The 14,968-nt window shown below is 37.0% G+C and overlaps 1 protein-coding gene across 1 annotated transcript in view; it reads right to left on the bottom strand.

Moving 5' to 3' along the window:
* Positions 1 to 12,166, bottom strand: part of CLSTN2 (calsyntenin 2) — a 539,158-nt gene extending 526,992 nt beyond the window's left edge. The window contains exons 1-2 of the mRNA XM_027845178.1: positions 12,163 to 12,166; positions 9,241 to 9,363 (exon numbers count right to left, since the gene is read on the bottom strand). Coding sequence (XP_027700979.1) covers positions 9,241 to 9,363; positions 12,163 to 12,166 — 127 coding nt within the window. The remainder of the gene's footprint in view (positions 1 to 9,240; positions 9,364 to 12,162) is intronic.
* Between the last annotated feature and the right edge of the window lie 2,802 nt (positions 12,167 to 14,968).

Raw genomic sequence — 14,968 nt, 5'->3', positions numbered from 1 at the left:
TGTATGAAATAACTCCATAGGCATGGTCCCCCTCTACCAAGTCTAGTAATTTATAATCAAAAGATTTTTACCAGTGGAAGAACCATTCTCTGCCATAATTACATCTTCTGTACACAGAATGCACAGTACATGGTGGGACAAACACATAGAGACAGATGCAGGAGGTGGCAACCTAAAAACCATGAATATCCACAGATGTTGCCAGCAAACTAAGTACAGCCATATGTATATACAAGAGATATAATTAGCTAATCCAACTAGGCCAAATCACATCCCATGTAATTTTCCTAGCAGCCTTCAAAGAGTTACCCAGTATGAGAAACCTGCCAATTGTGCTTGATCATTTCTCCACAACCCCTGTCCTTGTAAGAGACAAGCCAAAACATGCACAATGTAGACAAATGAGTAGCTCAATTATATTTGAAAGTTAAACTAATTTTCTTCACATTTAAAAGGCTCTCAAGTTGCCTAAAAGCTCTCAGTTGGGCTGAGGTGAAAATTGGATTATTTAGTGCACACCCAGCCTGCCTGCATTATTACATGCTACTTCTCTGTGGATGGGATTTTCATGATACTAGTTTCCATTTGTATAGGTTCCATACTATTGCTCTGTGAATGTTATATTACTGTGGTGAGTAAGGACATAACCAGGAATTTGTCTTCCTTTCACCTTTACAGAAACCAGGGAAGGATTTCATTATTTGTATTATCTGGCTCTATTTCATTCACCAGGATCACACAGGATGCAATGACCCAAAGTAAAAAGCAAAAGAAACAGAGAGAGACAGGGTGGTATAATGAAAAAACCACTGGACAGGGAATCAGGAGACCTAGGTTTCCATTTTGGCTCAATCACCAATTCATAGTATGATGCTGGGCCAATCACATAGCCTCTTTTTGAATCAGGTCCCTCATCCATAAAGTGGATATATCCACAGTGACTTCGTAGAGACTTTATGGTCATCAACTTCATTTACAATTAAAAAAAAACCTCATTAATAAAAGCACTTGCTATGCATAAGGCATTATGCTAGGTGCTTAAAGAAATGCAAATATGTGTATGATGTGGTCCCTGCTCTCAAGGAGTCTACAAGATAATAGAGGACTGGAAATTGCAGGGATGTCCGCAACTGGGGAATGGCTGAACAAGATGTAGTATATGATTGTGATGGAATACTATTTTGCAATAAGAAATGATGAGCTCAATGATCTTAGAAAAACATGGAAAGACTTGCATAGAATAATGAAGAGTGAAATGAACGGAAACAAGAGAACATTGTATACAGTAATGGCAGTATTGTTTTAAGAACAACTTTGAGAAAATAAGTCATTTTAACTATTATAAACACCCAAATTAACTACAAAGGACAGATGAAGAAAGACACTATCTGCATCCAGAGAAAGAACTGATAAATAGAAGTATGTATAGAATAATTTTGCCTATACCTATTTGTGTCTAAAGATAGCGATCTCTAGGGTGGGATTGGGGAAGGAAATAAAAGATATGGTGGAAAGAATATATGAAAAATATATACACAACTCTTATTATACTCTTTTGGTAACTTATTACTTAAAATATGAAATTTTTTGTGGGACTGTTGAACAGGCATTTTGTTTTTACACTATCTGTGTAACTCATTCAAGATCCATATTTGGGGCAAGACAGGGCATGGTGTGGGTTTATTCTCCTGCTGATGGTCATCTTCTAATGTCTGAGGCAGCCAGGAACTACTGAGAAACCCAGGAAATTTTGAACTCCTGAGGTAACACTGGGTTTGAAAAGTCCATCTTCCAGGATTGCTGTTTGATCACCTGTACTCGGAGAAAGAAATAGAAAGAAGAGGTAGCCAGAGATTTGGGGTCCACTTTCACAATCACTTAAACCATGGCATGTGTTTACTGCCATGTGTGATCAGCCCAGCCCAGCCCAGAAAGAAAAAATAATTTCTCTCTTTTTTAAGAGAGCTGTTGGAGGCCCAAGCCACCCATTCAGAAAAGATGATGAAGAGAGGGAGAGCAGAAGTTTTTGCTCCTTTTAAATTCAGATGAATGTACATCTTTTGCTTCCTAGTGACCAGTCTTTGGACATAGCCCCAGTTCCAGTTTGCAAACACAAGAAGGGAGGTAGCTTGTGGGCAAGAGTCAGAAGCCCCTAGTTCTACATGCCCATTTTCAAGAGGCTCAAGTACATATATTGCCAGAAGTGGCCATGATTCAGGTTTAGCACTCCCTGGGAAGTAGCCAGAATTTAGACCTCTTCACAGACACGGTCTATGGAACAGATATCATTACAAAGAAATTCTAAGAGATGCCAGTTGGGGTTCGGGTAGAAGAGTACATTCGCAGCCCAGGGGAAGATCTGTGCATCATGCATTGATGAATAGGGGTCATTTGTAAGAAACAGCAGGAATGCCAATTTGGCTGGACTGTAAAGTTCATAAAAGGAAGTAATTAATACTAATGCTTGAAAGATAGACCCAGGTTAACAAAGAGATTTAAAAGCCAAACAGAGCGGTCCTATTTGATCTTAGAGGTAAAAAGGAGCCACAGTAGTTTATTCAGAAGTGGGAGTAACACAATCAGTTTGATACCTTAGGAATATCAATTCAGTACCTGTGGAGGATGGGTTGGAGGTGGCAAAGATCTGGGGTTAAGTGAGCAAAAAGGATCCAAATGAGAGGCCATGAGGGCCTAAACCAAAGAGGTGGCCTTTTGAGTTGAACAGAAGGGGACAGGTATTGGGAGACTTGCAGACTTGGTGTGAAATGAAGAATAATAAAATTTAGAAGTTAGAATAATAATAGCTATAATTTATATAATACCTTAAGGTATGCAAAGTACTTTCAAATATTATCTCTCATTTGATCTCATAATAGTCCCAGGCAGTAGATGCTGTTATTATCTCCATTTTACAGATGAGGAAACTAAGGCAGACATAGGTTAAGTGATTTGTACAAGCTCACATAGCTAAGTGTTGGAGCCAGGAAATGACCTTGGGTCTTTGTGATATGAGGTCCAGCACTCTATCCATTGTGCCACCACCTGCTAAGCTGAGAAGAACTAGAAGCTGCATAGATATGGGAGACAAAGGAGAACAAGAGAGTCAAGGATGTCTCCAAAGTTGTGAACCTGAGTGACCGCAAGACTGGTAATGGCTTTGGCTCAAGTAAGGAAGTTCACAAGACAAATGAGTTTCAGTTAAGACTCAGCAACATTCATCAAGTACCTCACAGAATGACCAAATTTTGAGAGTCCAAAGGTACCTAAGTGGCCATTTGGTTCATTCTGTAACTGCAAAACAATGTGTTCTGTAATTTACCAAGCAAGTGGTCGTCTACCTTTACGTGAAGCCTTTCAGGGAAAGGGAACATGCATGAGTCAAGTCATTTCATTTTTAGGTAGCTCTAATTGTTATGAATTTTTTCTGTAATTAAACTTAAGTTCTGCCCTGTGGCTAATAATGATGATGATGATGATAAATCTAACCCTTCTTTGAGGTAACACATGTTTAAATACTTAAAAATAGCTACCTCATTCTCAACCAAGAGTCTGTTCTTCCCCAGACTGACCATGCCACTTCCTCTAACCAATCCTTAGATTAGATGAATGTGAGACCCTTCATTGTCATCTTGGCTGCCTTCCTCTCTTCTAATGACTCTTTGACTTATCAATATCCTTCCAAAAAATGTGGCTTATTAGAACTGAACACAATGATCCAAAGCTGGTCCAACCAGAGCAGTGTAGAACAAGAGTATCACTTCCCTAGTCCTCAATACTTAGTGTAGTCTCAGATTACATTACCCTTGTTGAGAGCCACGTATTGTGTGCTGGACACTGTGGTGGATAACAAAAAAGAATCAGGCCATGGATTTCAAGATACTGGTTGGGATTATAAAACATTTGGACATGGAACAGCAAGAAAGAAAAAAAAAGTATCATCAATCAGGTGTAAGATTACATGGTTTGGACAGTAAGTGTAATAGAAGAAAGGAGAGATCAGTGTGTACCAATTTCCTTTTACTGACCCTGAGTCAGTATCTACTTGCAACACTTTCAGTGAGATCATCTCAGCTCATGTCAATCATGTGGCTTCGTCTGAGGACATATTTTTCTACCTTCAAACAGAAGAGGAAGCTGACCATTCTGGCATGCAGAATCCAAAACCAAACAAACAAAACCCCCAAAGACCATAGTGGGCCATTGCAGGACTGCCAACCAATACCATCTTCTAAACTATACATTTCCCAGCAAGAGAGAGTGTGTGACCTGAGCAGCTTGGAACTAAATCAGTTTGGCCTGATTCTGAGTAAATCAAAGGGTCTAGATTTAGAACTGAAAGACATCTGCCTAGGATGATCCAGTCTCCTCATTTTTAAAGATGATGAAACTGAGATGAGACCTTTCAGTGGGAGAGGCTTACCACGTGTATGTTTATAACTAGTTTCTTTCAAAAAAATCAATTGTTATCTCCTTCTTACTCTAATTGCCTTGTATTTATTTTACACACACACACATACATAGATGTGTATGTATATATATATCTATTGACACACACATTTCTCCCCTGTTAGAATGACAGCTCCTTGATCACAGATGCTGTTTCATTTTTAAAATTTGTCTTTTTTTTTTTTTAGGCAATTGGTATTAAGTGACTTGCCCAAGGTCACACAGCTAGTAAGTGTCAAGTGTTTGGTCTGAGGCTGGATTTGAACGCAGGTCCTCCTGACTTCAGGGCCAGTGCTCTATCCACTGCACCACCTAGCTGCCCCAAAATTTGTGTCTTTGTCACCACAACACAGTACCTGGCACATTATAACTGCTCAATAAACACTTGTTAATTAGTTGATGGGTGGCTGGATGGATGCAGCTAATAGGTAGGTCATGGTTTGTTTTTTTTCCCCCACAGGGAAGGATGGAAAAGGTTTTCCAGCAGCCAGAAAATTATACCATGTAGATAAATTTGTACTGTATGACACATACTTCAAAGCTGAAAGTGTCACAGAATTCTGCTCTCAAGGTGTCCCAGTCATTGCACACACAATGAAGATTCTTTCATAATGAATTCTCTGGTAAAGGAAGCCCATCCAAAAAGCCTAACATCTCCTTTGGATTCCTGGAAGAATACCCTAACTCCATAAGAAATACTCTGATATTTTTTAATTAACTAAATGGAGACATGACTACTTTATTTGGTCAAAATTACTTGTTATTTCACTAAATTCTAGTGAGGTACAGTGGAAAGAATACTTGATCTGGAGTGAACAGATGTTGGTTTGAATTCTAGCCCTAGCACCAACTAGTAATGAAATTATGGGAAAATCATGAAAATTTCTCTTGACTTTAGTTTCCTCATTTTTCAAAAGAAAAAGATGGGCTACATGATCACAAAAGTCCCTTCCAGCTCTAACTTTCCATTACTGTGTGGAATTTAATTCTATCAGTAGAAGGACTTGTAAAATAATAGTGTTTAAGAAGTAAACTGGCAAAAACAAACAAACAAACAAAAACACAGACAATCAGTAAACAGAAAGGTATGGTTAAAACGGAAGCTGGGGTCAGAGGATCTCTCTTCAAATCTAGGATATACTATTCACTTCTTGTGTGACATTAAGCAAGTCACTTTATCCTTCCAGACTCATTTATAAAATGATGTGGCTGGGTTCAATTTTCTTTAGTATCCCTTCCAGTCCTTCCATAAGCCTATGAAAATGCTATCTGGAATGGATGGTAGTTTACATGAGGATCTAAACTAAAAGTAATAACTAATGGAAAAGGCTGACAAATGAAACAAAACAAATTGCTGCTGATAACAGCAAGAGCCCAAAGTCCGTCAGTGTCTAAAAGGGATAACATTGACAGATATGAATTTTTATATTTCAGGGGAAAGATAGGGATCTTCAAATAAATCTTTCACATTTTCTTTTTAAAGATAAATGTTTTAAAATAAACGTCTGTAGCCTGGATGGATGGCAGGAGCAAGTGTCTTTATCTTAGACACTATCACAAATAACTCCCAGAGAAATGGCTTTTTAGCCATCCTAAAAGAATCCTTTTCACTTTGAAGAGCAAGAGAGATTATAAGCTGATGCCTTAAAGCTAAAAGGGTTTCTGTGTGGCTATGAATGTTGCTAGGACCACTGAAGGGACACTGTCCTACTCCTTTACCTAGAAGTTGTTATTTGTCCTTCATTCTTGAAGAGGACAGATGACCTCACAAGGGTGATGTCTTGACTCATGAATGTAAATTCAAGCAGACCTCATTTTATGCAGTTAGAATTTACCTGAACACTTGCCTTCAATCAAGTGTTCGCCATTCAAATCTATATTTAATTGCACTCAAGAGGTTTGCTGTTTAAATGAAACTCCTTCTCCCTTTGGTAAAATAAACAATATTTTCCTCCTTAAAGAATCTGCTTATAAATTTAGATTTTCCTATGTTGAGCAAATATATCTGAAAGACTTACATCATTAGAAGTTGAAAAGACTTTAGAATTCATCAATTCAATTTAGTCTGATGTTAGTTTTCTATAATACATTAGGAATATGGACATTTTTTGAGGCAGTTTGCAAAGAAGTCATTTGCTAGGGAATTGCTAAGGAGAAGCAACTAACAAGTACTGAATTTTATACCATTTGATCTAGAGGAGAAAAAAGGTCCCATATGCACCAAATGTTTATAGTAGCACTTATTATAGCAGTAAATAACTAGAAACAAAGTGGTTGCCTGTCAACTGTATAATGGTTAATCAAGTTGTGATACATGAAAGTAACATAATATTCTGGACTTTAAGAAATGATAGAGATGGCAAATACAGAGAAGCATTGAAAGACTTATGTGAACTGATGCAGTGAAGCAAGAAGAACCAGAAACAGCATGCACATGAACTACAACAATGTAAATAGAAAGAATGACAACAAAACAGAAGAAATACCATTCTATGAAATCATAGTGGCCAAACTTGGCCCATGTGTAATCATCTTTTTATTCTACTATCTTATAGAAATGCTTGTTTTATTCCATAAATTAAAAATAAAATAAATTTTTTTAAAAGACGAGATATAGGAATGCACTTCCCTCCCTTCTTGGCAAAAGTGGGGTCTTTGGGTATGGAACACCACCAAAAATGTTGGATTTAGTTGATTTTTGGTTAATTCTGCTGAACTGTTCTTGTATGTATGTATACATGTATGTATATATTTATGTGTGTATATGTTTTTTCCAGAACAATATTTTCATTGCTACAGGGAAACTCCTAATGATGAATCTCCTCATACTAATACAGATTTGTTCTTGTTTTGTTGCTTTTAGTCTTAGAGTGTTGCTGGAGATCATTGTTAGCTTAAGAGACTTACCCAGGGTCATACAACTGGTATTTGTCAAAATTTGGACTTCAATTCAGGTCTTACTGACTTTGAGGATGATTCTCTCTGTCTCTAAGCATTGTGCTAACAAGTTAAAATAGGAGAACTAAGATTCTTTCCTCTTCTAGAGAAAAAAGTGTTTGGAAATATACCTTTTTGAAACCTGGAAAGACTTACACGAACTGATGCGAGTAAAGTGAACAGAAATAGGAGAACACTGTATGCAGTAACAGCAACATTGTGCAAAGATCAACTATGATAGACTTTGCTCTTCTCAGCAATACAATGATCCAAGACAGTTCCAAAGGACTCATGATGGAAAATGCTTATCTCCATCCAGAGAAAGAACTATGGAGTCTGAATACAGATTGAAACATATTATTTTCACTTTTTTTGTGTGTGTGAGTTTTCCCTTTTGTTGTTTCTTCTTTTACAAATCAGATTGCTTGCTGTCTTGGGCAGGGGGGAGGGGAGGGAAGGAGGGAGAAAAAATTTGGGACTCAAAATCTTTCAAAAACTGAAAGTACCTTTACATGTAATTAGAAAAAAAATACTATTTACAAATAATAAGAAATATACCTTTTGACTTGGAGAAAGTCACAGAGTAATAAATAGTCTTCCAAAGAAAATATTATTTGGGGGGAATTTCTCAGGATTGGAAGAATCCCAACCTTAAACACAGAGAGATGCTGCAAACACACACACGCGTCACAGCCACTGTCCTTCATAATACATAAGCCCCACACAACTTATCCTCTTGCATCCTACTTAGAGTACCTCTCCACACTGCACAGGGAATTTTATGGGGTTTTCTATACATAACTGCTAAGTCTTCTGTTTGCCCTGCCCCCTCACACTTCATAATCTTCTCTAATAAAAAAAAAAAAGGCTTTTGCAAAGCTTATCTGTTAGAAGTGCAAAAGAGCTATTTTTTTCTGCCCAAGTAGCTCATAATGTAACAGACAAACTGTCAGAAAAAATAGACTTAATAATGGTAAAAACCTCGGCCTGGCATACATCTATCATAAAGCAATCTTCCAGAAATCTTGAAAACCTTCATTAAATTTCCTGTCTTGCCCCTGACAGTTATAAAGTGCTAACAATATTACTCATGATGCAAGTGTCTTCAGAAATACCTTATCATTTTTTCCTCATAACCTATTTCTTTCTTTTCTTTTTTCTTTTAATACCTGCCAAAGAGTAGGGCACATCCCCATTTCCTGCTAGTATACTCCTTGGAAGGAACTGAATAGACAGTCAATGGTGGACTCTTCATACATTGAGATGACTAAGCAAATCAATAGCCATAAGTTATAATCAGATAAATTAATTTACTTCCAATTTTATTTCTATAGCCCTTTCAAAACATATGCCAAATCCCCATTCCCAATCACCCAAACCCCCAAGAGAGGCCCAAGATCAGTATCATAAATCGTGCCTGATTCCTTTTTCATCAAAATCTACTATGGCAGAGAACAAGATGCCATAGCTCCTTTCCATGGTCAATAAGAACAGGAGAGCTCAGATTTTTTGGCCCATGAATCATTCCACTAGAGCTAAAGATATCATGAACACTTCCCCTAGTTGAGAGAGACAGAGAGAGAGAGAGAAAGAGAGAGAGACAGAGAGACAGAGAGAGAGCACACATGAGAAACCAAAGGAGAGATATTCTAGAATAACTAAGGCTCTATAGTAGACCAATACACAGGTCACCAAAAAGATTCTTGAAAACCATCAAGGCATATGACCATTCCACCATATTTGCTGATTAGACATTAACCCTTATTTATTTAAGGCAATTGGTTTTATGAATCTGATAATTCTCAGGCTGACATTAATAGTAAGCCAATCTGAATACCTCTCAGCAGGGTATCCTACCTGCAAAAGGAACCGGGGCATCCTTATCCAGGGCAACGAGAGGTGGATCCAAAATGACAGTGTCATTGTTCTCAGTTATGACTCCATGGTATGAGGTTTCAATCCATGGTTTGTGTTTGTTGACTGGAAAAAAAGATACAAAATGCAACTGGATGAGTTGAATATCCCCTGTTAGTAGCTCACTTCAACACATGTCTGAATCCCCAAAGGTAGATAAATACAACTCAGCAATTAATAAGATGCTTTAATGTCAGATATGTCTCTATTATATACGTTACTATGTCACAGCTAAACCAATCCACAATAAGGAAATTAGCAGCAGTTCTAGCAACTATTCATTCAAATAATTATTAAGGTATTTTTTGAGGGGTGGGGGGAGATTTTAACATTTCCTGAATCTGAACCAAACTTATGTGGATATTTTTATAGCTGGCTATTTATCTGGCAGTTTCTATAACCCTAACTGATTAATTTAAATACAAACTTTTTAATCACTTACAAACATATATTTAAACCTGAGTTCATAGCTTTCTTAACTTTAGCTGAACTAGAGAGTGGATTGTGGTTAACTCATGGCTGGTATACAATGACAAAAATTCAAGCTATTACTTGGAGCAAAACAAATTGCCATTATTCAAAACATGAATCAATCACCAAACATTTATTAAGTACCTACTATGCATCAGGCATTATGATAGGTGCTAGGATAATAAGACCCAAATCTCTGCTCTCATGGAGCTTACATTAAATTGGGGAAGAAAACATATGCATATATAATTATATATATAATAAATAGAAAGTAAAAATGAGGTATTTTAAGGAAAGAAGGTTCTAGCAGTTGTGCGTAGGGGAGAGAATTTGGGAAAGACATTATAAGTTGATGCTTGAGCCAATTCTTGAAAGATATAAGGTACTCTCACAGAGCAGAGGTGAAGAGGGAGGGAGTAGATTTCATGCATGGAAGATGATCAGTGCAAAGGAATGGAGATGTAAGATGGAGTGTCATATGTAAGGAATAGAAAGGACAGTTCAGGTGGATTGAAGAGTGAGGAGGGGGAGTAAAATATAAAAAGCTGGAAAGAAAGGTAGAGGCCAGGTTGCAAAGGGCTTCATTCACCAAATTAAAGAGTTATATTTTATTCTACTCGCTATAGGGAACCACTGGAGTTGATTAAGTAGGGGAGTAGTATAGTCAAACCTGAGTATTAAAAAATGATTTCAGCAGTTGTGCGAGTTGGATTAAAGTGAGAAGAAAATTGAAAAGGAAAACATCTGGTCCTGACTCCCAGGTTCTTCCCTAGCATATGCCCTTTGTGAATCTTACCTGGCTTTGGACCTGCTATTGCCCCAAAATTCAGACAATGTCTTTATAACTGCAGGAGACGGTAGCTTGCTAACTGATCAATTCCTGACTTTGACCTCTGGTCTATAGAGTAGTTTTAAACTAGCAATGTAGTATTGTGTTCAGATTCCACAAGTTTTATTTCCTATTTCTATTTTAGACTATGGGCTGAGATTCACACTTCAATCATCATTAAAAGATTTTGAGTAGGAAAGGACTTTGGGGATCATCTAATCCTACGTACAGTAAATATGCCTCTTGCCTTTTGGCAGGGGTTATAGAATGAGGAATACATTTTCAGGCATGGCTAATGTAACCATTTGTTTTGTTTGACTGATACACACACGTATGTGTGTATATGTATGTGTGTGTATATATATATGTATATATATATATTACACATATATATGTATGTGTATGTATTACAAAGGAAGGGTCTAATGGGGGGAGGACAAGCAAGATTGGTAAGTTATTGGGAAATAACAGGTATGTAAAATAAGAGAAAAGCATTAATAAAAGATTTAAAGAGAAGAAAGTAAAAAATCATCTAATCTAGCTCCCTCAATTTATATATAGATAATGAAACTGAAGATAAGACAGGTGAAGTATTAAAACACATTTTTGTGCCAAATGGGTAGTAAGTAGCAGAGGTAAAATGAAACCAGGATACTCTACCCCAGAGCCCACCTTGGTGTGTCACACACATATATGAAAGGGAAAGATATCATGGTATAGTGGATAATCAGCCTGCCTCTGTGTCAGGAAGACCTAGGCTCAAGTTCCATTTCTGAAAGATGCTAGCTTTTTGACCCTTGGCAAATCATTTAACCTGTGTCCCAAGCGATATTCTAAGCCTTTATGTTACAGAGAAGGTACAGATCATCAGGAGCTCCTTGTACTAATGAATTTACAAGTCTGACTCCATTTTGCACAAGAGAAGTTTCTTTTCTTTTTTCTGTCTCTGTCTCTCATTACACACACACACACATATACATACACACACACATATATACACATATACCTGAACGCACACACATACATACATACACACGCATATGCAAAAAAAGGAAGAGGCACAGTGCATGAACATAATGTGCAATTAATAAATGTTTGTGGGGTTAGAGTAGTGTATAACTTTTGGTCAATTGCTTAGTGTGCTCAAAGTTCCCTGCCATCTACACAGAAAGTTAGTGCTCCTAAGATCCCTGCTCAGAAAAAGTCTCATATGGTAGGTCTCTCTCTGTCTCCCTATCTTTGTCTCTGTGTCTCTGTTTCTGTCTGTCTGTCTCTCCATTTATTTTCTGAATTCCAGATTTTCTCCCTCTCCCCAGCCCCACCCTCTACTGAGGAGGCAAACAATATGATATCCATTATACATCACATGATTTCTTAATTGTACTATTACCAATTCTACAAGTCAACACTTTTTATGGATGTTGTAAGAAGCTTAGTCAACTATCTTTCCAAAATCCCAGATACATCAGTTCCAAATGCCCAAGGCATTTCCCTCATCAGCTAGTCAATTAACCCTGTCAAAAAAGGAAATAAGGTTAGTCTGAAATGATTCTTTCTTAACAAACCCATGCTGGCTTGTAGTAATTATCTGTTTCTGATGACATAGTAGGTACTGGTCAAGGATGGAGATGTTTTCAGTAGATTGGTATCCATATCTGTGTCAATATCTTTAAAGTCTTATTTGATAGTTCTAGTTGAAAAAAAATTTATAAACATAAGTTTGCTTCCCCAAAAGAGCTAAGTATTTTCAGATAATAATTATAATGTTCTGATACACTGAAGAAAACAAATCCTTCCCTTCTGTTATTTAAAATCTTCTATTATTTTCCTCTGACTTACTTTTCCAGTTTTATTTCATATTACTCCCTTTCATGAACTCTACATTCCAAGTAAACCAAATGACTAGCTATATTCCTTGATCTCATCCTGCCATCTCCTGCTGCTTTTCATATTCATGGCCCACACCTAGAATATACTCCTTTGCACTATACCATCTGGTGAAATCCTGCTCTTCTTTCAAGGCTAAGCATTATCTTCTTTATGTAGCACAGCTCAATATCTCCTCCTCAGCTAAAAGTGATCTCATTCTACTCAAATTTTCCAAGAACACCTTATAATCTTTCTCTTTGTTCCTTCTACATCATATCTTGATGAGTGTATATGTCATATTCCACAAAGTAGACTACAAGATCCTTGGGGATTAGCATAGCGCCTTGCTCATTGTAGATATGTAATAAGTATTAATTTGTTAAATAAAATTAAATTATAAATATTTTTGGGTACCATCATTTCTCTAGTAACAATGGGCACCAAGTTAAAATGATCATAAACATAATCTCTGGCTCATAAAACCAGAGGGCTGGAGAGGGCTGAGGGCACTCAGAGCACCCAAGCCAGGAATTTCATAGATGTGTTTACTTGACTTCAATGTAACTAATCAAGTCAATGAATATAAGTTCAGGTAAAGGGACAGACTTTTGTTACATAGCAGACATGGTTTCAGTGAATGGTCAGGGCCTCTGCTTCTACATCTATCTTCTTTTACTTTTTCCTTGCTTTTCATGGGAATCTCTTTTTGGAGCAAGCATCTGAATGATGCTTGATCCATGTAATTTTCATGTTTCTACTGGTCTATTGATATGAAAAACAGAAGAAGGAATATTGGCATTTGTGTCTGATAATATCGCAAAGCTAAACTGTAAGAGAGGGTGACCCTCATATTCTTCCCTTCATCTCCCACAGTATCAAGCACAGGGTTGGGCATAGAGAATGTTGTCTAGGAATGGGCTCAGTTGGAATGGTATTTAAGGATTTTACAAAGGATGGGAAGGCATGGATGAGTTGCAATATTAGACGGACCATCCACATTGGATCATAGAGTCATTTGAATATTTGAGTCCAGAATCTCCACAGAAACAACGATTTTGTAAACTTCACAGATCCAGTAATCATAGGTTCTTGAGATGGAAACTTCTGTTTTTGCCTTCCTATCCTCAGCCCCAAGCACAATGCCTGGGACATAATAGACTCTTGAGAAATACTTGTTAAAGGAATGAAATGTGATATATCATGTACATATATAGACACATATGTGTATACATATATGTGTGATATACACACATACATACATGCATATATATATGCGTGCATTATATGTATGTATATGTGTGTGTATATATACATATATACATATATACATACACATATATATGTTTATATATATATATATACACATATGACAACTTAAAACAATTCTTCAAAAAGCCATTCATGGAATAGAACTTCCTGAAAGTTACACACAGGAGACATATGCAGAGCCAAGAAGCCATCTGTTAAACTTTTGCTTTGCTTTTTTTTCAGTTGCTCATTTTTTTATTAATTTATTTTGATTTATCAACAATCACTTCCATAAGCTTTTGAGTTTTAAATTTTTCTCTTTCTCCCTCCCCACTTCCCTCTTTGCTTTGCTTTTCATGCAAATAAATATACTTTAAAAGAGTCTTCTGAACTTTCAAACACACTAATAAGTCTTTAGGTTTTACTTCAAGGAAAAAAGTATCAACACTGTTTTTCCTAGGCTTCCATAGGAAAGGGCAAATGGTTGCATTTGTCTGATTCCACTACATTTAAACATTGTCTCCAGAGATACCCTAGTTTTGTTGGTGAGATCTATGCAGGCAAAAGGCAATATGTCATTTTGCAACTGCTAATCACAAATCAGAATCACAGGATAAGAATTCAGAGATTGTCTATTCCAAACTGAACCTAAATAAGACTCTTCTTTACAAAATATCACCAGGCCTTTGTTTGAGGCTCATGTAAAGGGGCATCCACCACCATCTATGGCATTTTTAGATAATTCAGGTGTAAGAAATTTCTCTCTTGTACCTGTCTTAAATTAGCCTTTTCATAACTTTTAGTCAATTGCTTCTAATTCCGTCTTCTGGGGCCGAGAAGAACAAGTCCAAACCCTCCTTCTCATGACAGACCTTCCCAAAGTACTCTCCTCACTGTACCCATTCTAAGACAGCTGCTGTGTCCAAGGAAAATTTCCCCAAACCTCTTAAGCAATCTTCATATGAGTGTGATTAGGCTTTTCATCATCTTGTTTGCCCTCCTCTTCTTTAGCGTATCAGGGTTCATCCTAAAATATGTTGGCCAGGACTAAATACAATATTATCAATATGGTCTGACCAAGACACAAATGAACCAGATTACCAGGGTATGGGAGATTTTGCCTCTAGTTTTTAACACTATGTATCTCTGATTGCAACCTAAGATTGTGTCAATTTCCTTGACTGCCCTATCATGTTGTTGATTCAATATGAAGGATCATATTGATCCTTCAGTCCATTAAATGAAGAAAGAAGA

This window comes from Vombatus ursinus, unplaced genomic scaffold (genome assembly GCF_900497805.2).
Source record: "Vombatus ursinus unplaced genomic scaffold, bare-nosed wombat genome assembly UNPS02014959.1, whole genome shotgun sequence".
Classification (NCBI taxonomy): Eukaryota; Metazoa; Chordata; class Mammalia; order Diprotodontia; family Vombatidae; genus Vombatus; species Vombatus ursinus.
Note: the sequence above shows the minus strand (reverse complement) of the source record. Positions and strands in the feature narration are given on the sequence as shown.